Genomic DNA, 27,953 nt, shown 5'->3' on the forward strand with positions numbered 1-27,953 from the left:
AAAGGGAGACTATACTGAGTATTATTTTATTAAGGCAGGAAAATATGAAAAGTTTTGATTTAGAAAGATTTCAATAATTCTATTTCAATTAATCCCTATAGCTCATTAAACATGTATCCCTGATAATTAAAGTTTAATTCTAACATGTTTAGAAAGCAGGAGTCATATTATCAAGTTGAAGTATCACATCTTCATAGAGAAAAATATCTTTTCCATTAAAAATGAGTACATAAACAACCACAATTCCAGAGGTACAGGAGAATTAAATGGAATCAGGTCATACCTAGAGACAGTATAAAAAATATTAAAGTAATAAAAAAGTATCAGAGGCAGTAATGCCAGGATCATCTATATTTATTTTGCTTTTTGTATTTGCCCATCTATCAGTATAAATGGCCCTGAGATAAAAGGAATGGCTTTATCAATATTAGCAAAACATATGTGGTTTCATCAGTGGAAGATCTATTGCCACCAACCTAGAAAGTTTGGTCTCCTGGCCTGGGGACACCACCTCTCTTGGAGACTTGATACAAACAATGAATGAAATGCATACATTATCTGGAGCAGCTCTATGCATTAGAGAAAAAGAAAAAAACTGGATGATTGACAGTGAGTCTTTGGTGGGGCTTGATGAAATAATGCATAGTTAATGAATGATTTAATAAGGATGTTAGAGTCATTGTGTTTTACTTCTGGTTTAGGAATAACAGGAGACCCTCAGGCACTACTAGTAAGTAGGCTGGGGAAGATAAGGGACATCCCTAAGAGCACAATTTACTGTCAAAGAGAGACTGCTGACTCACCCATTCATTCAGTTATTCATTTGTACTTGAGTGTCCCATTACATGTAGTGTGGTGTTTTAAAAGTAGGACGGTTAGTAGGACATTAGAAATTAGCCTATGTGCGTGTGAGAGGGGCCGGAGGAAACCGGCATCTGCAGAAGCTCATTCTGGAAGCAGCCCAGCAACTGTACTTCAAAGTCCTGCCCAGATCCTGATAACCTTCCAGGTAGGCCCAGCCCTTCCCCCAGGGAAAGCTCCCCAGGAGAATTCTCTCAAGACACAATGGGTTACCTGACCTGATAACATGGGGCTGTGACTGAGAGTTAGTGCCCTGGCCTGAAGTGCGGCTCCCAGAGAGGCAACTGTTTGAGATCCGGCTGCTCCACTTCCCATCCAGCTCTCTGCTATGGCCTGGGAAAGCAGTGGAAGATGGCCCAAGTCTTTGGGCCCCTGTGCCCACGTGGGAGACCTGGAAGAAGCTCCTGGCTCCCCGCTTTGGATCAGTGCAGCTCCAGCCTTTGCAGCCAAGTGGGGAGTGAACCATCAGATGTTAGACCTCTCTCTCTCTGCTTCTCCTCTCTCTGTGTAACTCTGACTTTCAAATAAATGAATGAATCTTTAAAAAAAAAAAAAAACCTTCACAGCCTTTTTCTGAGGCAGACAAGGCAGACCCCCTAGGGGGAGCCCCTTGCCAGAGCCAGGTGGGCTCCCCAGTCTGATAACACCAAGTGGTCAGCCTGGAGGGGGAATTCTCCTAAATTAACATTCAGCAAACCCTCTGTCCTGGAGAAGAAGGGGGAGGGGGAAGACTCCTTAAAAACTGAAGTCTGAACAAAGACTCAGCTCTCCGCAGAGCTGCCCGCCTGGGCTTGCCAGGCGTATTCTTTCCATTTAACCATGTAACCTTGCTTTCCCCTAGTCCGAGCGTTTGGGCGCTCTCACTCTCTGTCCCTCCCATTCTGACAGATGCCCTGTCCCCAATAAACCTGGTTACTCTGCTCTGTCTCATGCCGGAATTCTTTCTTGCACGAAGACAAGAACCCCATGGCTCATCCCCACTAACAGGACATTTACTCTTCAGTGATTACAAACTCTGCAAGGCCTCCATTCTTATAAGATAGTTGGAGGACCTCTGCTCACTCTCTAATGTTCTGGTATTAATAAAAACAGTTTAAGTTACACAATGGTCTTGTCCCCAGTTTTTCCACTAAGAAACATTATTTACAGCCTTTAGTAGTGGTGTTCACATTTGTGGGATAACGGGAAAAAATGCAATACCTTTAAAGATCACAATGTCTGTTGAAACTTTGAAATGAAGGAATTTCGGAGATGAAAAATGGACCTAGACAAGAACAAAATGCTTTCACCCAGGTCAGTGTGTCGGTAACTCCCAAAGCTCTATCTGCAACCCAGCCTCTGTCCTGGAGCTGCAGGCCATGTGTGGAGCTGCCTTTGGACAGTATTGACTTTGACAGTATAGAGATCTACAAGGCTTGATTCAAATGCCCAGTGTTCAAGCGTGCTTAAGCACACGTGCATGCGCGCGCGTGCACACATACATACACGCACATGTGCATGGATGGCATTTGCCATCAATTAATGAAATGGCCTTTAAAGATTAAGCCTTTGTTTGGAAAGTGAAACAGCTTCTTCGTCTAGAGGTATACTTGGGAGGTGTCTCCACACGTTTTCTTCCAGGCCTGTTTCTCATGCCAAGCAAGGCTGCAAATGGCAACTGACACTTCCAGCTCCTCCCGGCTGCCTCAGTGCAGTTGGGTGCTGTCCTTATCTGTCTTCCTGTTGGCCAGCATTCGAAGCAGCAATGACATTACATGCTTAGGATGCTGACGAACAGAGATTGGTCTTTTGACGAACCTTACTTAATAGTTCTGCAAAAACTTGACCCAAACAACACAAGCAGTAGGTGCGTGACTTTCGAGGTGTTTTCCCTCCCTATTAGCACAGCAGCCCTGAGTCCCCTCATTTGGGATGAGCTTCAGATCATCGACCACTGGGCAGAGACTGTCCCACCCTGCAGTACAGATCCTAGCAGAGTGCTGAAGCTGCCATGAGCTGGCACTTCTCTCTGATGTGTGTGTATGGAATTCCTGCTGCAACAAGGGTCTTTTCCGTTACACAGCACAATCCTTTTCTTGTTTAAATGACTGGGATTAGGTATTAGCACTGTTCTTTTTGCTTTAGCAACCTCTCAGCTGAAAATGAAACCCACATGGTGTGGAGGGAAGAGCGCACACCAGGCTGTACAATCCTCAAGAGGCCACAATGGCTACACATATTCCACAGGCACTGGAGACTCAACATGGCCACAGCCACCCAGCATCTTCCTCCTACAACCCCTGCTCCTCTTTCCACTGCCACTTCTCTGTGGCTGGTACCACTCTCCCAGCCACATCCACACATTGTGTTCTACCATTTCTAAATCTTATTTAGGTTCCTCAGCCTGAGTGTCTGGGCCAGATGTAGGAGTTGAAAGTGGACATTTCAGCGGTTAAAAAAAAATGAAATCCGGTCGTTTGCAACAAAATGGATGAAGCTGGAAAGCATTATATTTAGTGAAATAAGCCAGTCCCAAAAGGACAAATACCATATGTTCTCCCTGAACTGTGATAACTAACAGAGCACCTAAAATGCAATCTATAGAAGTGAAATTAACACTTTGAGAAACAATGACTTTGAACAGCCCTTGTCTCAATTGTTGAGGAACAGTTTTTTTCCCCATACTATTTGTTGAACTCTTTACTTAACATAGACTTAATCATATGTGTATAAAGTTAATTGAAAATAGATCTTAAGTAAAAAAAATAAGAATGGGAATAGGAGAGGGAGGAGGAAGAGGGGTGGGAGAGTGGGTGGGAGGGCGGGTACGGTGGGAAGAATCACCATGCTCCTAAAGTCATAATAACGAAATATATGAAGTTTGTATCCCTTAAAAAAAATTAAATAATAAAGAAGAGAACATGAACATTCACTAGGGGAAGTGTTAGGAAACTGGTGCAGTTTTAGCCAGGTGGCTGCATGAAGCCAGGTGGCCGCATGACCCAGCTACCTGAGCCAGGCTCCACCCCCATCCTAGTGGGATTCGCTGCTCCTGCTTCCCTGCCCGCCCTCAGGCAAAGTTTTAAAAGAGCCTGTTCCTGCACACGTGCTCTCTTGGCTCTTGGCCCTTCTCTCCTGCGCTCTCTCGGTTCCTCTCTCTAGCCTCTTCCTCTGGTCTCTTGGCTCTCTCTCCCGGCTCCTCTCATCTCTCTTCACTCCTTGCTAGCTCCTCTCCTCTCTGTTTCTCTCTCTTACACTTTCTCTCTTTCCCTTCGCCGCCCCTTCACTCCGGTCTGTTGGGTGTTCCCCAATAAATCCTTTCCCTTACTCTGGTGTTCGGTGTGTTTTGCGACGGCTAACATTAATATATAACAGGAAGCAAGTTCAAAGACAGAATAGACAACCAGGGAGTGAGTGGGGAGAGTCAGGAGGTAATGGTTTTTGCCCTTTAAAGAGACAGGCCGGCGCCGTGGCTCACTAGGCTAATCCTCCGCCTTGCGGTGCCGGCACACCGGGTTCTAGTCCTGGTCGGGGCGCCGGATTCTGCCGGATTCTGTCCCGGTTGCCCCTCTTCCAGGCCAGCTCTCTGCTGTGGCCAAGGAGTGCAGTGGAGGATGGCCCAAGTGCTTGGGCCCTGCACCCCATGGGAGACCAGGAGAAGCACCTGGCTCCTGCCATCGGATCAGCGCGGTGTGCCGGCCGCAGTGCACCGGCCGTGGCAGCCATTGGAGGGTGAACCAATGGCAAAAAGGAAGACCTTTCTCTCTGTATCTCTCTCTCACTGTCCACTCTGCTGAGCCACAGATACTCAGGCTGAGGAACCTAAATAAGATTTAGAAATGGTAGAACACAATGTGTGGATGTGGCTGGGAGAGTGGTACCAGCCACAGAGAAGTGGCAGTGGAAAGAGGAGCAGGGGTTGTAGGAGGAAGATGCTGGGTGGCTGTGGCCATGTTGAGTCTCCAGTGCCTGTGGAATATGTGTAGCCATTGTGGCCTCTTGAGGATTGTACAGCCTGGTGTGCACCCTTCCCTCCACACCATGTGGGTTTCATTTTCAGCTGAGAGGTTGCTAAAGCAAAAAGAACAGACGATGGGTAAGGGTAAGGGCCCGAAATAGCCTTTGTGGAAATGGAGAGGGAGTTGACTGGGGACACACAAGCGCTTCCCAGCAGCCCTGTGGACTCTGCTGAAGATGGAGACCACACATCTGGTACGCACCATGATCTTGGACTTTTCTCCAGTGTTGAGAAGCCTCAAGAGAAGAGGAGACAGATAGCAGGAGTGATGCAAGCTTTGGCATTAACAAAGCGCTTGTAGTGGTTACACAGTGAGGTGAGGGAGGGCGGGAGAAGCAAACGCAGCAATTCCCTGTGCAGGACGAGGTAGGAAAAGAGAAGGTGTGATGGCGAATTTTGGGTGTCATCTTGGCTGGGCTATGGTGCCCAGATATTTGGTCAAATATAATTCTGGATATTTCTGTGAGGGTGGTTTTGGATGAGATGAATTTAAATCAGTGGGCTCTGAATAAAGCAGTTCCCCCCACCCCAAATGTGAGTGGCCCTCATCCAATCAGCTGAAGGCCTGAATAGAACACAAGGCTGACCTCCCCCAAGCTAGAAAGAATTTTGCCAACAGATGGCCTTTGTACTTGAACCACATCAGGCCCTCTCTGCAGATGCTGCCCTGCAGACTTCAGACTTGCCAGACTCCATACTCCTGTGGGCCAATTCCTTAAAAGAAACCTCTCTTTATATAGACACACACCCGATTCATTCTGCTTCTCCCAAGAACGCTAATACAGACAGTAAGGCAGGAAGGGAAGGACCGGGTGGAAGCACCAGAGTCTTGAGGGAGCAAGTACAGTGCAGCTCATGGAATGTGGGGACAGGCAGGGCATAAGGTACTACATTCAGAGTGAGAAGAGTTTCAGATTTCAAATACACAGTGGATCTGAACGAGAACAAAGTCGGGGCGTGAAAGCAGAGAAGGTGGAAAACTAGAGAACACGTTGAGGCTTGGATGCTGGCTGGGCCATCCACGTGCACAATGAGGCAGTGCCTCCGGCCTGAGCACGGGGCCTGGGATGCGCAGAGGCCACTACGAGCCAGGACGCTGGTGGACAGTGAGGGTTGCCTGCTGACATTCTTCAACGTTGTCCAGAGCTAATGTTCAACTTGTTCACGTTGCACAAAGGCTCTTCTTGACCTGGCCCTTTGCTCCTTCCCGGCTCAACTCCGCTCAGCCCCAACCCCACCCAGCTTAATCACTCTGTGATCTGTGATCTGGAAGCAGACTGAACTCTCCGCCTTCCAGCCTTTGCACATTCCATTCTTCTAGCCTGGCAGCGTGCTCCTGGCCCCACCCCTCTCTCCATACTGAAAGCTGCCAATGAAGCCAGAAAGAATTCTCACTGTGACAAGCAGTCCTGCTATTCCAAAGGCCATCTGGGCAACAGTCTCTTAAAGGGCCAGGAAAACTTTGGCTCTTCTTGGACTCAGTGACTAGTTGTACTTTGAATGAAGCAAACTGCACCTTTCTGTAAACCACACTACAAATCCTTGTAAAAGTCTCAGGCTGCTCCAACCAAATCACATCCTAGGATTTGAGCTTTTGAGGTTCAATTCAAGTAGCAACAGAGACTATTAATTTCTTGCAAAGATGATGATGAGCCCACAGCAAGGGGCAATGGGTGGCCTCACCTCTAGGGACTTCATTATTCAGGTACCCTTGTCTGCTGCCAACTCACTGCCAGACTCCTAATTTCAATGATAAGTGCAGATTCATTCTTTTTGCATTGATTGTACTATTCTTGATTTTCTCCCTAGAACTTCTCTTAAACTTGGTGCTTTATTTTAAAAGTGGTAAATAAAATATGAGCCTGGTTTTTAACATTGAAAGCATGAGGTAATTCAATAAGTAGGTAAGTGGATGGATACTAATCAATAACTCTTGACTCATGGCTTTCCAACTGATAGCTGGATCAGAAACTCTGGTAGAAAACTTTAGGGAAGCAGAAACTCTGATTTCTTTCCTTGCCCTGAGAAATATGCATCATTTTTTCTTTCCTCCATAAAAACTGCATGGGGAAGAAGACAGACATTAGGGAACTGGAGCGATTCCATTGTAGGTGGCCACCCTTGCATGTTTTGTCTATTGTAACCAATGCCCCCAAGTTCTCTAGCGATCCTGTCAAGGTTCCACCCACAGTCGGTCTTCCACAGATGACCTCCCTTCTTATAATTAAGCAAACCGAAGCTTCTGCTGACAGAAATAAAGTATGATTCCTTTCTTCCTTAAACTAAGTGCTCGCCTTCTTTAATAAATTTCTTATTCACTGTGAAATTGAAAACACAGCCTTTTCCTGATGACCAGATGGCCCAGCAAATGTAATCACTTCAAGCACTCCACACTTCCTCTCCACTACTCTCCATGGTGAAGGGGGGAGGGGGAAGGAACGAAGAGGCAAACTCCTCATTTCTCCCAGATGCCAACCTCTCCAGCCCCTCTTACGAAAACCAGATTCAAAAGAGCAATGGAACTGGAGAAAGTAAATATTTCTTTAAAGCTATAAAATAAATCTTTCAGAGGAGTGTAACAGTAAATAAATAAGAGATAAATCAAAATTATATGTTTTTTGGAAGACTTAAATCAAGAGCTCTTTTATTGCATTATTAAAATACCACAAGTTAGACTTATAATCCAGGTTCTTATTTCTGGGGCTGGACAACTTTTAGATCCTGTTCCTCAGTCTGCTGAACTACTCCTTTTTCAGAAACATAGATAGCATCCAAAATTTCTCTGATATCCTTATTTTTAACTCTTGTTGCCTGCAGAATCAAAGCAGCTGACTTTGAAACAAGTTCAATGGCATTTCCTTCCAGGATGAATCCACCTCTCTAGGCTTGAGATACTGAACAAGCAACATCTGGCCTCATCCAAACCCTTCAGATAAACTCACCCAGGAAATTTCAGATTTCAACAAGATACCCATTCTCCCGAACAACCACGCTGAGGGGCAAGTGAGCATACACAGACCTCATCTTGTAATGGAAGTGCAGTGTAACCCCTTGATCATATTCTGTCCATTACCATAAACAGTGCACAGTCGCCAGTTCCTTTCCATCTCCCCACCATTTGTCAGCTGGAGCCTCTTCATTTTCTTCCCAAGGAGGCTGAGTTCTCCACTGATGTGACTGCAGTGCCTCTGCAGGGTTCCTCTGGGACCCTTCACAATAACTCGGTGTTCCTTCAGAATGATGGCGACATTGTCTGGAATGTCCAGTCTGATGGCTGAGAATGGTCTTCATTCTTGCAGTAGATGGGGCAAAGAGAGTGCAATTACATTCTTGATTGATGTTTAATTGAAGAGAATAACACTTTAGTTTATTCTAATTTACCTGATATAGTTGTCTGAATTAAAATAGCCCTTCAAATTCATATGTAGTATTCCAAAAAGTAAAGTAAGAGATTCCAATGGATAACATAGGGTAATATGAACAGAGTCTTACAACAAATGATAGCCAATTAATATAGTGAATGACTCCAGCTAATAAAGGCTTGTCATGAGTCCTGAATATATTTTCTTCTGTTGGGCTAACCCTAGGCAAATTTATTAAACCTCCCAAACTTTGCTTCTGAAAAAATGGATATCTTAGGCTTAATATCTACATATGAAAAAATACAGAGAAAGAAATTCACACTGACAAGGTACTTCCATGCACAGGCAAATTAAGTACCCAAAGAGAAAGTTATTCCCACAACTTGGCCTCTCATATCATCAGGAAATCATCTCCCTCCCCTTTCCTCAAACCAATTTTGGAGATGATGACTAATGCTCTTATTTACATGGACATTGATAACTCCCTTGTTGCTTAAAATAATAGCATGTTAGGGTTGCTATGAAGTGTCAAGGAAAATTAGTTGGCAACAAGGATTTTTATTAACAGAGTTGTGAGGTAAAACCTACACTGAAGCACCTCTTCTGCATGTGCAAAATACGCTCTTAGAAAATGCGCAAGCGAGTCACACACACACTTGTTTCCAAACGCTCAAGCACACTCAGGCATTCTAAGAAGCATGGCAATAAAGCCGTCATTCAGAAATAAGAGTGGATTAGACAGGTTCCAGCCTGGCCGCTTAGGTGGCATACTTTCCTATTCTTTCAATACTTCATTCTATAAAAAGCAACTCAACTAGAGTTCCTGCATCCTATTCTCCACTAACAAGAAGTGGGTGTTATGGATCCTCATGCTTGATACTCATTATAAACTGTAATTAACCAGAAGCTCTAGACTGGTACAAGATTATTTGTGTGAAAATTCCTCCTTAGAAAGGACATGAAATCTTCCTGCATCAATAGAAAACAATGGCTTGCTAATTCAAGACAGTAGAAGCTTCCTTCACCATAAAATGACACGTAAACTAAGAAGAGGCTCTGAAACTTGCGTTTGCTGTTGATTTTACTTATACTATTCATGAACGCTGGCTAGTGTAGGGGAGACCGGAAAAATGCTGTTTTAAGGGACAGTCTGAACGCTGACAACTTGACCCAGCCGAAAGATAGAGAACCCTGGTGACTCCTCCACACAACACATGAAGCCTGGAATTTGAACTAGAGGGTCACAGAATATTTATTTTAAAACGTTCTGCTCTGTAAGAGAAACATGTCCTTGGTGCAAACGAGCAAACATTACCCAACAGTCCACAGAAATGCTTCAGCAAGGAAAACAGTGTATAATAGGAAAAAAAAAAAAAGACCACAGATTTTAGTTCCTAAAATAAACTTTTATGCAATCACAGGAAGCATTTAGATCCTTTTCTCCCCCTCTTGCAGGAAAATGAAACAATCTCTGGGCCACAGGAAATAACACAAGTTTTAGAAAATCCCTGAGGTATGAGAGAAAAATCTCAAATGGATCCCAGTCCAATCAATGACGTAAAGGACAACAGATGTTCAAAGACTCAGGTACTCCAACAACAAGTCATTGATTCCTGCTGGTGAGAGTGACGGCTCTATCCTGGGCTCATGAAAACAGGGCAGCAGAGTCACACTCATGGCACGCTAATCGATATGTCTGCACACAACTGGCTCCTGGCTTCATGTTGGCACAAGGAGCACCTGCAGGAAGAATAATGATGGCAAACAGTGCTGAAGACGCAGGGAGGAGTGGGAAAGAAGACAGAATGGACAGGGTCCTTAAGTTAGAACAGCTGTTCCCACTAAAAATGAGGACTATTGGCATCTTAATATTGATGGAACAACTGAAGAGAAACCAACAATCTAATATGAAAAAAAAAAAGCAAAATTCCCACCAGAATGTAATTGGGTATAAGAAAAGATTCATAGCATACTATGGTATGATTATGTACCCCCTGGGTTGAAATCCAGTCCCCAAGGTGACATTAAGACGAGGGGCCTTAAATCCTGGGGGCTCACCCTCCTGAGCAGGATTCCTGCTCTTCTGGAAGGGTACCAAGGGAGCTGCCTGGCCCCTCCCCTTCCTCCCTGTGAGGAAGCAGCAAGAAGGCTCCACCTCTGAAGCAAAAAGTGAGCCCTCACCAGAGACACCAAATCTACTGGTGCCTTGACATTAGACTTCCTAGCTTCCAGAACTGTGAGAAATAAATTTCTATTGTTTATAAACTATCCAGCCTAAGGTATTTCGTTATAGCTCCCCAAAAGGCATGGGATTTTCATTAAATTTAATTATAGATACCAAGAGAATAAATCCTGTATCTACTTTCTTCCTTAAAAATACTTTTATTTAGAACATTCTGTTAAGAGGGTATTTTTGGCATTGCTGCTTAGAGCACCATTAGGAGGCAAACAACTGTATAACTCCACCAAAGACTTATCAATTAAATCATCCCAGAATAAAAGGTCAAAAAAGGGTTTATGCAGAACAAAATCAAGAAGAATTTCAGATTTGTAGATTCCTTCCCTTGTGGTTTTAATGCAAAAGTCAATTCCAAGGCCTTCTAAAGATTATCTCTGTTGCAACATCATATGACCATATCTTGAATTTAACAGGCCATTAATAAGATAACAAAATAAATTGCATTTAGTAGACTAGAAATGTAGTTTTATAGAACTTTTTGAATTACTGGATTTGGGCAATGGTGATTAGGCAGACTGAACTGTTTAATCATTTACAGCCTCAAAATACAAATTTCACTTTGTTATGCTCTACCATAGAGCCCCACTGCTATCATCACCCTTTTCCAGGCCCTTGTTGCTCATGGCTAGATTCTGGTGCTGGATTTCCAGCTCTTTTTGACGGTTTTGTTACTGAATGCCCTCCATTGCCCCAAATTTGTCCTCAAAGTATTAGCTTATATACTTGTATGGGCTGGAAAAGAGCTAAAGAAATGTTTGTGGGGCTGGTGCTGTGGCGCAGTGGCTAAAGCCTTCACCTACAGTGCTGGCATCCCATATGGTGCCAGTTTCAGTTCTAGCTGCTCCACTTCTAATCCAGCTCTCTGCTATGGCCTAGGAAGGCAGTAGAAGATGGTCCAAATCCTTGGGCCTCTGCACCCACGTGGGAGGCCCAGAAGAAGCTCCTGGCTCCTGGCTTCAGATCGGTGCAGCTCCAGCCATTGCGGCCAATTGGGGAGTGACCCAGCAGATGGAAGACCTCTCTCTCTCTCTCTCTCTCTCTGCCTCTCCTCTCTCTGTGTAACTCTGACTTTCAAATAAAATAAATAAATCTTTTTTAAAAAAAGGAAATGTTTATGATCTATTCTTCTCAGTATTAAACGGATTTTAGACTAGTCAGCACCGCCAACCTTTGGTCTAATAATGGGAAGGCCTTTAGTTTGGATGTGGTGGCTTTCTGTTGCACTTAGGTGAGTAACTATGATTAGAGAACTACAAGAGAAAGCCAGTGCTTAACAGAATTTATTTGCAAGGGGCTTTTACAACATGACTCAAAAGTACTCATCAGCAGACAGCCTAGTAACACATTCTCCTGGGGGTTTACAATGTCTCTAGAGTTCCCCATCTGAAGAGATGATAAAGAAACCACTGTGTGAGCCACAGCTAAAGCCATTGGGCACAGTGTGAGAAATGATGTTTACACAGCACTGCAACAACTGCAATGCCCACAATCTTCAAGTTTTTTTTTTAACACTTGAAACAAATAGAGTTGAAGATAATTTATTGCTTCTATCGTACTTCTCAATTAAAGTAATGAAAAGTGAAAATCGTTGCTTGATGAATTTAATTTCTAAAAGGCAAGTAATGTTATGGTAAAGCACCAAACTAATCTGGAGTATAAAATTATCAAAAGCATAAAGGGTACAAATGACATAAAACAAACATTAACTATGGAATTTAAGACATTCTATAAAATAATATACAGCAGGAAAGTAGCTTGAGAAAAAAACTTCAAGTATCCTTATTTTTTTTTTTATTAAATGACATTTGTTATCTGTTATCACCAACCTGACATTCATGGGGAAAAAGCCAACTACTTGTCAATTAAAAGTTGAAAGTATGGTGCATCAGTATTTAAATAGGTCATCCAATTTCACAATTTAATAGAAATTTCAGATCACTTTTTGGAACTTCAGAGTGAAGGCTGGGTTTAAATGTATTTAAATAAGAGTTTCTGATCAGGAATGTAGTCTATGGTCAAATTCTAGAGTCACTATACTCCATAAAAACTTTAATCCAAATCATTTAAAAATAGCTTTAAACCTGGAAAGATCTACTGCTCCAGATAACACGATAGGATCTTTCAGTGTAAGAAAAACAAGTAACTGGATTTATTATTCTTCAAGCTTCAACCTGATCTCTCAATGCTAGTGGTCACACTAAGTAGTAAGAGGAAGAAGAGCTCATTCAGTTTTCAACAAGTTATCTTTAGTTTAAAAACACAATTTTGGAAAAAAAATTTGAAGTAACCATAATAATAATGACATTTCATGCACTTCTGGGTTAGCTTCTGATAAAAATAGTGCTGCGGGGAGTGGGTATTCAGCCTAGTGGTTAAGACACGTGTGTCCCATATTGAGTACCTGGGTTTGATCTCTGGCTCTGGCTCCTGACTCCAGCTTCCTGTTAAAGTTAACCCTGGGAGGCAGCAGTGACTGTTCCTGACCCCTATATAGGGGACCTCCTGGCTTCAGCCCAGGTTGGGGCTACTGGGAGCATTTGGGAAACTAACCAGCAGCAGTCTTCATCTTTGTCTCTCTCCCTCTGTCTTTGAAACAAATAAACAAAAGTTTAAAAATGTATTGTGGAAAGTAAAACACAATACTACAAAGTAATGCATTAATTATTTTTTAGGAGTTTTATTTAAGCATAACTGATATACAATAAATTACAAGTATTTTAAACATTTTGATGTTTTGAGCTACAAATATATATATATATATATATACACACACACCTGTGAAACCATCAGCAGAATCAAGTTAGTCAACATTTCTATCACTTCCAAAAGTTTAGTCATTGTCCTCTTATTTTTATTTCTTTTTAAATTGTATTTGAGAGAGACAGACAACTCTCATCGCCTGGCTCATTCCCCAAATGCTGGTAGGGGCCAGGGCTGGACTGGGGCCAGAGCCAGTATACTGACCTTGCATTCTGCAATTTTCCTAAATCTACTTACTAGTTCTGCTTGCGTTTTGTATATTCTTCAGAATTCCCTCCACAGGTAATCTAGTTATTTGTGAAGAGAGACAGTTTTATTTCTTCCTTTCTAATCTGCATGCTTTACTTCCTTTCCTATTGCAATGGATAAGATCTCCAGTACAACGCTGTACAAAAGTAGCAAGCTTGGGCAGACATACAATGAAATCTTTCACCATTAGCTAGGAAGTTAACTGTAGTTTTTCCTGTAGATTCTTTTTATTAGGTTGCAAAAGTTGTCTAGTTTGCTGAGAATTTTTATTATACATGAATGCCAAATTTTGTCATATACTTTGTATCTATGCTTTGAGATAAACATGACTTCTTTTTTAGTCTGTTCTGCTTTTGCCTGTTTCTCCTTTGATTTATTTATATTGACTGACTTCCAAATTTGAACCAACCTTGCATTCTCAGGAAAATGTCCTCTTGCTTATTACACTATTGTGAAGTACGTATTTGTCCTTCCTCCTGTATCATGGCATATAAATCTTAAAATCCTTAGAATTTCCAAAGTGTTAATGTACTTTTCTATGTTAATGAATTACCATGTCTGGCAGTACTTAGGCAACTTCAGGATGGGAGCTGACCACCACGACACACCACGACAGAATGTACAAAGGGAGGATTACAGGGATGGAACTTCTAGCCCCAACCCCCAACCTCTAGCAAGGGGAGAGAGGGAGGATAAAGGTCAGGTTGATCACCCATGGCCAGGGATGCAACCATTCACACACACACTAGGAAGCCTCCACAAAAACACAAAAGGACAGGGTTTGGAGAGCTTTCAGATAGCTGAACACGTCACACTCCTGGAGGGTGGCATTCCCAGAGTATACAGGAGCTCCATGCCCCTTCCTCCATAATTTGCCCTAAGCATCTCTTCCTGTGTACTCTTTGTACCATCCTTTGTAAATAACCAATAATAAACATATGAATTTCCCTGAGTGCTGTGAGCCACCCCAGCAAACTCGTGTAATCCAAGGAGAGGGTTGTGCGAACTCCAATTTACAGTTGGTGGGCCTGGAACACAGGGAAAATAACCCAGGGCTTGCAACTGGCATTTAGTATGTGTGTGCACTCATGCAGTCATCTTGGGGACTGAGCCCTCAACCCTCTGGGATGCGATGCTCTCTCCAGCTAGATGGTACCAAAACTGAATTGAATTTGAGGACACCTTGCTGGTGCCAGCTGCAAAACTGAATGTTTGCTTGCTGATTCAGAGAGATCCCCATACCTTTTGAGGTAGATTGTTATGGTGTGAGAACTTTGCTTTTGTTTTTGGAAAGCAGTCATAACGTACTATCCTTTTTATATACTGCTGACTCAACTAAATAATATTTTGCTGCGGGTTCCTATTTATGTTAATGAGGAATATTTGTAGTCTTCTGGTCCTGTCTTTGGTTTGGTTGTTAACTATGGTAATGCTGACTTCAAAAAATGTGTTGGATAGTAGTAGTTCCTTCTCATTTCCTGGGAAAGTGTGTATAATCTTGGTATATTTTTCCCTTCAGTGTTGGGTGCATCTTGTCATTGAAGCCATTTGAGGCTGGGGTTTTCTTTGATGGTTTTTAACCACAAATTACATTTCTTTAAGTGATTTATGATGGTTAGGTTATATATTTCTTGGGTGAGCCTTGGTTTCTTTCAAAGACATTTATCTATTTCATTTAAGTTTTCAGTTTTACAGGGATAGGTTGTTGCTAACAGTTCTTTTTCATGTCTGCAGAATCTTATTGTTATCCTCTCATCAGCCTTTTTTTTTTTTTTTAGATTTTATTTATTTGAAGGACATAGTTAGAGAGAGAGGTAGAGACAGAGAAAGAGAGAGGTCTTCCATCTGCAGGTTCACTCCCCAAATGGCCACAATGGCCTGAGCTGAGCAGATCCAAAGCCAGGACCAGGAGCTTCCCCTAGGTCTCTCATGCAGGTGCAGGGGCCATCCTCTGTTATACCAGCTTTTGATTTTACTTTCCCTACTGCCTTTCTTGATTTTTTTCTTCCTTTCTTTGATTTGGGTTTAATTTACTTTACTTCTAGCTTTTTGTATGAGATTATTTCATTGATACGAGATTTTTCTTCTTTCTAAAAATTTAATAATGTAAATTTCTTTCTAAGCATTGCTTTAGCAGCATCTCATTTTGATTTTGTTTTCATTCATATTCTGTACAAAATACTTTCTAATTTCCCTTCTTCCTTCTTCAATGAGTCATGGTTAATTCAGAATTGCTTTATTTTTAAATATTTAGGTGTTTTCAGGTTATCACTGTTCTGAATTCTATAATTCTATTTAATTCTGTTATGATAAAAGAACATATAACTTCAGTTAAGTTAAATATATTGGGTGTGGCCTAAAATATGGTCTATCCTGATCAATGTCCCATATGCACTGGAAAGTAATGTGTATTCTAATGTTTTGGGGTCATCTATACATGTTGATTGTTAGTATTCTTAGAACTTTTGATCCTTATTGATGATATGTTCTTATTCCATTAACTAGTGAAAGTGGGATATTATAGTCTCCAAAAAGAATTTGAGCCTTCTCTATTTTTATTTTTAGTTATATTAATTTTTTTCTTTTTTTTTTTTTTTTTTTTTTAATTTTTGACAGGCAGAGTGGACAGTGAGAGAGAGAGACAGAGAGAGAAAGGTCTTCCTTTGCCGTTGGTTCACCCTCCAATGGCCGCCGCTGCAGCCGGCGCACCGCGCTGATCCGATGGCAGGAGCCAGGATCCAGGTGCTTTTCCTGGTCTCCCATGGGGTGCAGGGCCCAAGCACCTGGGCCATCCTCCACTGCACTCCCTGGCCATAGCAGAGAGCTGGCCTGGAAGAGGGGCAACCGGGACAGAATCCGGCGCCCCAACCGGGACTAGAACCCGGTGTGCCGGCGCCGCAAGGTGGAGGATTAGCCTATTGAGCCACGGCGCCGGCTTTTTTTTTTTGCTTATTATTTTTATGTTATTTTGTAGGTAGATACACACTTGGAATTTTTACATCTTTTTGGCTAATTAACACTTTTTATTACTATGTAATGCCCTTTAACATTTATTTAAATTGTTTACATTGTATATTTTTTACTTTTATCCTATTTGTGTCTATATTTAAAATGGCTTATTTTATTTTAAAGATTTACTTTATTTCAAAGGCAGGGTTAGAGAGTTACAGTTACAGTTAGAGAGAGAAATCATTTGCTGTTGGTTCACTCTCCAGATGGCCACGATGACCAGGGCTGGGCCAGGATGAAACCAGGAGCTTCTTGTAGGTCTCCCACGTTAGTGCAGGGGCCCAAGTACTTGGGCCATCTTCTGCTGCTTTTTTCAGGCCATTAGCAGGGAGCTGGATTGGAAGTGGAGCAGCCAGGACTTGAACTGGTGCCCAAAATGGGCTTCTTTTAGATAATGCAGTTGGGTCTTTGTTATCCAGTGTCTTAGTCTCTGCTTTTTAATTAGTATGTTTGAGACATTTATATGCATTGTAATTATAAATGTTTGGACCAAAACCTGCTATCTTACTGTTTTCTATTTGTTCTATCTGTTCTTTGTTCTCTACTGTGTTCTTTGTTCTCTATTGTGTGCTTTTGGTTCAAATAGTTTTTAATTTCATACTACTGGCTTATTATTTAACTTCACTTAAAAATATGGAAACTTACAATGTTCTTTTTTAAAATTTATTTATTTGAGAGGTAGAGTTACTGACAGGGAGAGGGAGAGACAGAAAGGTCTTCCATTCACTGGTTCACTCCCCAAATGGCCACGATGGCCAGAGCTGTGCCGATGCAAAGCCAGGAGCAAGGAACTTCTTCTGGGTCAACCACGTGGATGCAGGGGCCCAAGTACTTAGGCCATTTTCTCCTGCTCTCCCAGGCCACAGCAGAGAGCTGGATTGGAAGAGGAACAGCTGGGACTAGGACCAGTGCCCAAATGGGATGCCAGCGCCACAAGTGGACTGCACCACAGTACCAGTCTGATACAATGTTCAGTTTTAACTGCTAATAATTCTACCTTCAAATAATATACCATTTCTCATATAGTGTGAGAATCTACAACAGCATATTCTCAATATGTCCTCTTTATCTTCTGTGCTATTGTTGCTATGCTTTACTTTCATACTATTAACTCACAATACATTGCTATTACTTTATTTAGACAATTATCTTTTAGAAGGATTAAAATTAAGCCAAGTATTTCTCTTGTTTTAAAATCCATTTTCAGAGATCTTCAAGTCTTTGTATATATAGGTCAATGTTTTTTTCTGGTAATCGGCCTTCCACCTGAAGAACTTCCTATAAGGTTGTGGTATAGTCTGCTGTTAATGAATTCTCCCAGCTTTTGTTCTTCTGAAAAAATTTACCTTTTTTGAACATTGTTCTCATTGGTATACAATTTTGGGTTTACAGTTTTGTTAATTTTGGAGTTTTTAAGTTGCCATTCCCACAATAAAGTTTATATATGGTTTATATACAGCAGGCCTGCTATAATTCTTATTTTTGCATATATGTAAATTTCAAATTTTTCCTCTTCTTACTGCCTTCAAGATTTTCTCTTTATTGATTTTCTTCAGTAGCTTCAATATAATGTATTTAGGTTTTTAAAATCCTACTTGAGGCTTTCTGAGCTTTGTGAATTCTGTGGTTTGATAACTTTTGAGAATTCTTAGCAATTGTCTCTTTAAATATTTTATCTGTCCCAGCATCCCTCCTTTCTCCTTATGATAAGATGCTAATTTATCCCTAGCTTTTGGATCCTGTGTATGGATGTGGGTGTTTTTTTTTTTTTTTTTTTAACATTTTTTCTTTGTGCCTTAGCATGGGTACTTCGTATTTACTTATCTTTGAGTTCACTGATTCTTCTTTCATCCGTGTTGAATTTACTGAGAAGTCCGAAGGCATTCTCTATTGCTAGGGTTTTTACTTGTGCTTGTGGTTGCTATCTCTGCTGAACCTCCTCATCTGCTCAAGCATGGGACCTCCCTCTGCCATTAGACATCTTACGATATTAATTGCAGGTGTTCAAATTCCTTGTTTGACAGTACCAACATCCATGTCATCTGGGTCTGGTTCTGTTGATGGCTTTGTCTTTTGCCAGGGGATTTTCCCTGCTTTTTTGCCATATATATATAAATTAAACGCTGCTGGGCTTCATGTGGAGGACAACAGAGACCGAGGTCAAAAATAGCATTTTGGCTAGAAATGAACATTATCATCTTCAGCTAGAACGCTGGTGTGCAGGGCTGAGTCAGTCCCTTCAGGAGTTCACCTCACTTAGATTTTGTTGTTATGGTTACCTTCAGGTCAACCACTAGCTTCCAATCCCACTGGTGTCTTAAATTTAATCCCACTTTGTGCTTAAGTTTAAGGCTAGGTTACCAATGTATTTTGTTTTCATTTTTTTTCTTTTTAAAGATTTATTTATTTATTTGAAAGTCAGAGTTACAGAGAGACAGAGGCAGAGAGAGAGGTCTTCCATCCTCTGGTTCACTCCCCAAATGGCTGCAATGGCTGGAGCTGGGCCAATCTGAAGCCAGAAGCCAGGAGCTTCTTCCGGGTCTGCCATGTGGGTGCAGGGTCCCAAGGACTTGGGCCATCTCCTACTGCTTTCCCAGGCCATAGAAGAGAGCTGGATCAGAAATGGAGCAGCCAGGACTTGAACTGGTGCCCATATGGGAGGCTGGCACTGCAGGTGGTGGCTTTACTGGCCCCTGCATTTTTTTCTTAACGTCCCTGCTCTGCTCCTAGCTTTTGATGTTCTCTATTCACATTCTTTACTTCTCATCCTGCAGTAGATGGGTGCTGCTTGCAGTAGAGCACAGGGTTTTCTGTTGTCTCCACTTTAAGAAAATCTGTAGTCGATAGTCTTAGCAATGAGGCCTTCGCAGAGTTCCCAACCGCCCCTCCGCCCAGTAGTGGGCATATCTTTAGTGGTCTGTGGCCAGGCTGGCTTCTCATTCTTCCCCTATGACAAGAGGGTCTTTCTATTTCTTTACCCATGGGTCTTTACCCATGACCTGAGGGCAAGATCTACTTTCCCTGTGACTTACGTATTTGTTGTACAATGAAGAAAGGTCCAGGGCAGGGCTTTTAGAACACTAGCCACTTTCCTCTATTAGGCACCCAACAAAGCCCACAGAGCAAACTCCTAACAGTTTGGAGTTTCTAGGGATTCTAGATTCTTGTTATCCCACACTGAGTTTCTAGCAATTTGTAAAAAATGTTCACTTAACTTTTCTTACCTGTTGGTAGGGTGCGTGGCACCTCTTTCTTCTTTGCTTTGCCAGAGGAAAGGCACTGCCTGCATCTTATCTTTTCTTGGAGGAGTCTGTCTGTCCTTACATTTCAGGCTACCTGTAGAACAACTTCAGTTCTCCGGTGGGTGTGAGAAAGCTATGGTTCTGTACATAACATTCTTTTTCTTGTAAATGTGGGTATGATGCTCTCTCCAGTCTTCTCCATCCTTAACAAAAACAGAAATTCTCTCCATAATTTGTGGATGTCATTGTACTTCTACAACTTACACGGAATGCCAAAACATTCTTAAAAGGCAACATGGTAATGATAAACAAGATATGAGTTACTGGTACAAAATAAAAAAATAAGCCAACGGAATAGAATAGAGCTCCTGGAAAGAGACCATAGAAACGGATATTTTATATATAATGCAAGCAGTAAGCAGGACAGCAGCAGAAAAGATAGTCCCAGTTTTACTAGACCCATTAGATAGTTACAAAGAAAATATGAAACTTTTTAAAAAAAGATTTTATTTATTTATTCGAAAGAGTTACAGAAACAGGGGGAGAGAGAGAGAGAGAGAGAGAGAGAGAGAGAGAGAGAGAGAGATATCTCCCAATTGCTAGTTCATTCCCCAGATGGCTGCAATGGCCAGTGCTGAGCCAGTCCAATGCTAGGAGCCTGAACTCCATCTGTGTCTCCCACATGGATGGCAGGAACCAAACACCTGGGCCATCTTCTGCTGCTTTTCCAGACCATTAGCAGGGAGTTAATGGTGGAGCAGTTGGGACAAGAACTGGTGCCCATAATGCCATATGCCAGCATTGCAGGTGGCAGCTTTACCCATTATATCACAGTAGTGGCCCTCAGAATAGAAACTACCTCATCCAGTATGACATGTGTTTGCACATGTGTAGAGGCGCATGAACACACACACACACACAAATCCCAGGTAGACTATAGAACTAAATGTAGTCAGTAATACAATCACACATTCAGAAGTCTATAGGGTAGTATCTTCATGATCCTGGGGTATGATACAAAAGTCAATAATGGTAAGTTTGATTCATTAAAATTAAGGTAGTTTGTATATTAAAACACATCATCAAGTGTTGCAGTTGATTTCTCAACAATGTTGCAGTGGATTCCTTTCTGAGAGGAGGAGCGTGGTAGGGGCAAGAGGCGCGGAGTCACCACACAGACCCCAGGAGTCGGGTGAAAGCGGGCTTGAGGCAAGCAGCCCGCAGACTCGTTTATTTCAGTTAGTACAACAGCTTATATAGCCAAGACCAGCCAATCCAGTCAAGGGGCGGTCTATGCCCCAACCAATCACAGCCTGCTGCCAGGCAGTTTCCAAAGCCATCCAATCACAGCCTGTTGCCAGGCAGGCTCCATTGCCAGGTGGGTTTCAAAGCCATTCCTGAGTAACTGACGCTTGCTTGCCAGCGGCCATCTTGGCATGGCCTTCTCATTCCACCACAATCAAGAATAAAGCAACACACAGAGTAGAAAAAGATATCCACAATGTACAGAATAAAGGATTCATATTAAGAATATATTGGGGCAGGTGTTGTGGTACAGCATGTTAAACCACCACTTGGGATGCCTGTATCCCATACAGAGTACCTGGGATCAAGTCCTACCTCCATTTTCAACCCAGCTTCCTGATGATGGGCACCCTGGGAGGCAGCAGATGACAGACCCAGCAGGTAATGTACCAACTACTTAGGTTCTTGCTTTTACTGGGTAGATGTGAACAGGGTTCCTTTTGGAAAATATATCAGTAAATGACCGAGACTGCTCCAGCTCACAAAGCAAATTTGTTAGAAAGGATAGGCAGAGACTTCCAGACCCTGGATAGGCAGGGCCTGCACTACTCCCCTCATAAGCAGGAAGCAGTTACAGAGAGATGATTCCACGTCCATCAACTCCCCTTAGGATTAAGGTGATGGAGTCTCTGAGGGGAAAATGAAGTAGGCAGGCATACAGGTTAAAATAGATGAGGTTTGTGAGCTGGAAGACCACGCCTTCACCATGCCCCTGTGTGACCTCATGCCCCTACCTGGCCACACCTGAGTGCCCATTGGCCAATCAGGTTAATTAACCACTCCCCTTTGGAAGTGGGTTAAAAGCCTAGGACACAGTGTGTCCGGCCCTTCTCTTCTGTGCCCTGGACTCTTGCCAGGAGGGGGCTGGCTGTAGCCCTGCACCCCTAGGGCGCGTGGCCTTCAGGCCACCCGCCCTAGGCTTCCTGGCCTAGATGCTCCTCCACATGGCTGGTTCCTGGTGTTCGGTATGAACCCAGATTTACCCCCTCTCTCTTAGACAAAGCTCTCTCTCTCCTATGATTTCTCTCACTAAATAAAAGCTTAAAATGTAAAAAAAAAATATATATATATATATATATATAGCAGATGATTTTTGTCCCTTTCCGTGTGTGTCTGTCTCTTTCTCTGTCATTCTACCTTTCAAATAAATAAATAAACAAAAGAGTCTTTTTTAAAAAAGAATATATACAGCACTCCAACAATAGAAAAAGAGGCAAAAATTTGACTAGGCTCTACACAAAAGAGGATATCCTCAGCTAGTAAATAGACATAAAGGTGCTCAATCTTGTTTGCAATCAGGGGAATGAGAGTTTAAACTACAATGAGATACAAGGAAATGAATACCAGTAATTCTACTTCTGGAAATAACAGAAATTCAAGCAGAAGAACAACAGGAAAACATGTACAGGAATGCTCAAGGCAGCATTATTTGTAACATTAAACACTGGAATCAATCCAAACATTCACCTATAATTGACTGGATAAGTTGTATATATTCAAACAATGGAATATTCTACAAAAAAGAACACGAACAAAACACAGTTACAAGCACAATAGACTTGGATCTCAGAAACATAACATAGAGTAAAAGCAGTTAGTACAAAGCAAAATAAATAGTATAGAGAAAATGAATGCATGGTGTATAACTCCATTTAATATAAAATTTTAAAAGTAAGCAAAACTTCAATGTTTAAGGACACAGGCTTAGGTATGAAAATGTAAGTATCTGGTTAACTTCTAAGGGAAGGTGAGGATGACAGTGCCAGGAAGGAACACTGGGCTTTTCGGATGCTGATGTGTTCTACTGCTTAACTTGGTTGGCAGTCACGTGGGTATCCACTGTGTGACCAAGCTGCACACTTAGTCTTCTGTGCTTTACCACATATGTTCTCTGTACCTTCTCCCACTCCCCTCTTCACCCCCATTCAAAAGCTTTTAGCCACTGATGAATTCATGTTTTACCATATATGCTTCAAATGGACACATGGAACTTTCTGGACTCTAATAAACTCTACAGTTCTAATTTCCTAGGATTCTATAAAGACATTTCTAGAAGTCAGGTGGGGGTTTATCACTTTATTTGGAATCGAGAGACACAGCATTCAGATCCAGATAAAAATACTCTTTATTACTGACAAAAACTATATTGGAGGATATGTGACTGTAACAGGTTACCGAATACCATAACCCTAAATTAGGTGGACTTGCACACCCAAGTTCAAGTCCAAGGATACATCAGGTTTTCTTGTAGCCTGCCTCAGAAAGCAAAGGATAGAAATGCAGAGGGTTTGAGAAGAAATCTTCCCACAGGATGAGTCACTTCCTCTGTTGTGAGTTTACCTTTCTCTCATGGAGGGTAGAATGGAAATTCTCTACACTCTATGGAAATGTGAAGAATGAGGGATAAATATTACCTCTTTAACATCAGGCACACTAGCTATGCTTAAGAGTTTATCTTTGAAGTCAGCACTTTGAAGCTTAACAAAGTGCGCCCAAGGCAAAATTTTCAAATAAGCTTAGTTCTTGTGTTTACAGCTTCTTTCCCTTCCTCCACTTCTAAACCACCATTTTTTCCAGTAGCTTTCCTTGAAGCCTCTGCACACACTAGTCAAGCAAAGGCGATGGCAAAAAGAGGCAGAGGAATGACACCGTCTGTGGATCTCCTCTGAGTCGTGTATGAGAGTAGTGAAGACTACCTCTCCCACTTCCCCGAGGGGTGATCTATATTTTGGCATGCAATTTTTTTTTTTTTTATAAATCTTTTTTTTTTTTTTTTTTTTTATTTTTGACAGGCAGAGTGGACAGTGAGAGAGAGAGACAGAGAGAGAAAGGTATTCCTTTTGCCGTTGGTTCACCCTCCAATGGCCGCCGTTGCAGCCGGCGCACCGCGCTGATCCGATGGCAGGAGCCAGGATCCAGGTGCTTTTCCTGGTCTCCCATGGGGTGCAGGGCCCAAGCACCTGGGCCATCCTCCACTGCACTCCCTGGCCATAGCAGAGAGCTGGCCTGGAAGAGGGGCAACCGGGACAGAATCCGGCGCCCCAACCGGGACTAGAACCCGGTGTGCCGGCGCCGCAAGGTGGAGGATTAGCCGATTGAGCCACGGCGCCGGCCGGCATGCAATTTTAAGCACCTCTGAAGCTCACTTGGATTATCCTTTTTCCAGGGCAAGTTAAATCTAGTTTAAGTACTTACTTTTTGGTATTCAGAGTGCTCAATAATCCTGTATATTCCCCCTTTCTTTATAAACAGACAATAAAAACAAAAGCAAATATCTGTAACTTGAAGTCATTACTTCCTTCTCAGAGTGATGAGTGATGATTACTGTGACCACGAAGACTTGTACTCATATTAATTAGTATGAAGAATATAGTCGAGGAAATTTAAATTTACATATAGCGGTACAGTTTTTTAAATTAATCTTTTATTTTTGAGATAATTATAGATTTACATGCAGTTTTAAGAAATAATAGAAGGAGATTCCATGTGTCCTTAACTCAATTTCCCCCAGTGGTGACATCTCATGTGGCTACAGTACATCACAACCAAGACACCGGCACTGATGACGTCATGCTACAGAACATTCCTGTCCTCATAAGGATCCCTCATGTTCCCCTGAAAGTCACACTCAAGTCCATTCCCAACCCGTTCGTTAACACGACTTTCCATTTCTATAGCTTTGTCATTTCAAAATGGTATAGAAATGGAATCACATAGCACACAATTTTTTGGGATTAGCTTTTTCTTTCCTTTTTTTAAAGATTTATTTTATTTATTTGAGAGTTACAGAGAGAGGTCGTCCATCCGCTGGTTCACTCCCCAGGTGGCTGCAATGGCTAGAGATGCACTGATCCAAAGTCAGGAGCCAGGAGCTTCATCCAGGTCTCCTACATGAGTGCAGGGGCCCAAGAACTCAGGCCATCTTCTACTGGTTCCCCAGGCTATAGCAGAGAGCTGGATCAGAAGAGACGCAGCCAGGACTAGAACCAGTGCCTATATAGGATGTCAGTGCTTCAGGCCAGGGCTTTAACCTGCTGTGCCACAGCACCGGCCCCTGGATTGGCTTCTTCACTTAGCATACTTCTCTGGAATTCAGCAAGGTCATTGTCTATATATACAATGTGTTCTTTTTACTGATGAATAGTATTTGTATGAATGTATCAGTTTGTTTAACCATTCACCCACTTAAGAAAATATGGGTTGTTTTGGCTATTACACATAAAGCTGTTAAACATATTCACATATAAGTTTTTGCATGGAAACATGTTTACAAGAGTATGCAACTCTCTGCCTAACTTTCTGGCTGATAACTAGAAAGCAAAAGACATCAAGGCAGCTGTCAAAGGTCATAGGACATTCCTTATAATTGACAATTAATTAATGAATCAATTATCTCAGTTCTTCCAGTTCTATAGCTATCTGCCACCTGACCTTGCAAAGTCCCTGATATCTCTCTCTCTGGGCTTCAATTAGACAAGAGACAGGCATGAACTCCATGGAATGCTCCTGAAAGAGGAAGCAGATTTCATGGCCATGCTGAATACTACATACCTCCTAAGAAATTAAGGAATGCACACTGATGTGCAAAAGTAGGGACCCTGTAGCCAACCACCCTATTCAAATCCCAGCTCTACACTTGCTAGAAATGGTAATCCTCAGGCCGGCGCTGTGGCTCAATAGGCTAATCCTCCGCCTGTGGCGCTGGCACACTGGGTTCTAGTCCTGGTTGCTCCTCTTCCAGTCCAGCTCTCTGCTGTGGCCCGGGAGTGCAGTGGAGGATGACCCAAGTGCTTGAGCCCTGCACCCGCATGGGAGACCAGGAGGAAGCACCTGGCTCTTGGCTTTGGATCGGCGCAGCGCGCCGGCTGCAGCACACCAGCCGCAGCACACCAGCCGCAGCAGCCACTCGGGGGTGAACCAACGGAAAAAGGAAGACCTTTCTCTCTGTCTCTCTCTCTCTCACTGTCTAACTCTGCCTGTCAAAAAAAAAAAAAGAGAGAGCAGGAAGAAATGATAACCCTCAGCAAGACACTGAACATTCTTGCAAGCCACTTTCCTTATCTGTACAACAGAGATAACAGTACCCCACTGGAAAAATCGGAAGATTACAAGGTCATGGAGAAAACCCTGGATAGATGTCAGCTGTTGCACACAAAAATTCATTAGAAAAGAATTTAGGGTACAAGGGAAGGCTTTAGTTCAGGAAGTCGTCTGCAAACTGGGTGAGACACAGCCTTCAGGTATGAAAGGAAGGTGCACTCCAGAGGAACCAAGGGGAGGGCTGTTTCACTGAGCAAAAGGTCCTGCCCTGGTCTGTAAACAAATGAGGGCTGCTGGCTTGTGAGAAAATGCTAGTTCTGACTGGCTGCCTTTAAAAGTGACCACAAGCCACAGTTCACTGGCCAGGTTCAGGTGGCAAAATGGGACATTCTGAAGCTGATTTATCTTGGCAGTTGAAACAGAATTATGACGGGGCACAGGCAGCAAAGTGGTATTTCCAGGAACACAGTGCTGTTAAGAGTACAGGGGGAAACCCCAGTCAACAAATGGCTGCTTGGCTTCAATCTGAACTGTAAGTCCAATTAACCACTCAGAATCCATGGTGAAGGAACAGTTCTCCCCAGAGTGCCCATTATTATTGTCATTATATTCTTTCCATCACAATCAGAAACATCATCAAAACTGTCATGATCATGTTAAAAATACACACGTCCAGGCCCTACCTCTGAGGATTCAGAATCACTAAGTCTGGGGTAGAGTCTGGTACAGATGAAGAAGCAGAGGCTCAAGGATATTAAGAACACGGCAAGACAGAGACACGATTCAAACACGACTGTCTACATCCACACACACATTCAACAAACGTTCTCAATGACCAACTCTGTGGTCCTCAAAACAAGCACAGTTCTCTCCCAGGGTGGGCTTTCACAAGAACTCAGGTTTCCCCAAGAGGTAGTTCAACAAGAGAGACTGCAGTTCTGCACAGCTGATACACATTGTTTTTTTTTTTTTTTTTTTAAATTTTGAAATAGAGTAGTTAACATTGATACATAACAATTTTGTGAGTCATACCTTAGCAAATCAAATCTGAAAATAACACATATTTGCTAAGACAAAAATGAAAACAACTGTGAGTTTTCCTGTCCCTGCAGGTGCTACCACCACACTGCTGACTTCTGATTTCTCTTATTCGGAAATTTCCAGATGCTTGGGGAATCACGCTGGAGGGGGGGGCAATCTTCTCACCACTTCCACAGCGATCTGCAGGTAAGCTTTGGCCTGGAAAAGAATAGAGTCCTTTGTTCCACATTTCTCCCCAGCACACACAGAATGACTCATGAACAGCTGATCATAGATGACCCCTATACTTGCTGCTAAAAATGCTGGATGAGATGAGGAAACTCAGAAGTGGGAAGACAACACACATTGCAACTGAAGCAGCGGGGGAAGGATTTCAGATTATCTGGAGGATTATATTTGGAAGATGACTTTCTGAAAAAATATTTCATACCAGCAATTACTGTTTTTTCAAACTTGATCCCAGTGCCAGTACACCAGCAATCCAGTCTCAGTGTAGAAAAAGTACACCTTCCTCCTCTGACAAACTCATATCCTGAGAGATGCTGTCACAACTTCTTTGGCCTAGGAACTGTTAGTCCTTTTCAGGAGGGCTACTTCTATTACCACTTTGTGACTTATCTTTGGAAAGCATGTTCTTTATTCTGAGAACTGTGTGCAGCTCCAGCTCTGAGCACCTCAAGATGGGAATCACGCAAGCAGGCCTGATGCAGTGAGTGCTTCCATAGCTCACGTCCAGGGTCCTCAGTGCAGTGGGATACTAACAGTGCTTCCAAGCCAGGAATGAGCTACAAACAAACCCAATGTCCTTGATGTTCCAGTTAGAACAATGGTCACCTTATCTACATTTT

The 27,953-nt window shown here is 42.5% G+C and overlaps 1 protein-coding gene and 1 pseudogene across 9 annotated transcripts in view; both read right to left on the reverse strand.

The window, feature by feature from the left end:
• Window positions 1-7,472: 7,472 nt before the first annotated feature.
• On the reverse strand, window positions 7,473-8,149 carry LOC127483811 (large ribosomal subunit protein uL6 pseudogene; annotated as a pseudogene).
• Window positions 7,932-27,953, reverse strand: part of NUBPL (NUBP iron-sulfur cluster assembly factor, mitochondrial) — a 253,606-nt gene continuing 233,584 nt past the window's right edge. For 4 of the 9 annotated variants that reach the window (XM_017348248.3, XM_017348250.3, XM_051822755.2 and 1 more), the window contains one exon: window positions 27,214-27,890. In XM_017348248.3, coding sequence (XP_017203737.1) covers window positions 27,720-27,890 — 171 coding nt within the window. In that variant the 3' untranslated portion in view covers window positions 27,214-27,719. Of the gene's footprint in view, window positions 8,151-12,860; window positions 13,046-19,701; window positions 19,923-24,763; window positions 27,891-27,953 lie in introns of those variants that run through there. The other 5 variants (XM_017348249.3, XM_002717939.5, XM_070053780.1 and 2 more) reach the window with 3 other exon arrangements.

The sequence above is a fragment of the Oryctolagus cuniculus genome, chromosome 12, assembly GCF_964237555.1.
Source record: "Oryctolagus cuniculus chromosome 12, mOryCun1.1, whole genome shotgun sequence".
Classification (NCBI taxonomy): domain Eukaryota; kingdom Metazoa; phylum Chordata; class Mammalia; order Lagomorpha; family Leporidae; genus Oryctolagus; species Oryctolagus cuniculus.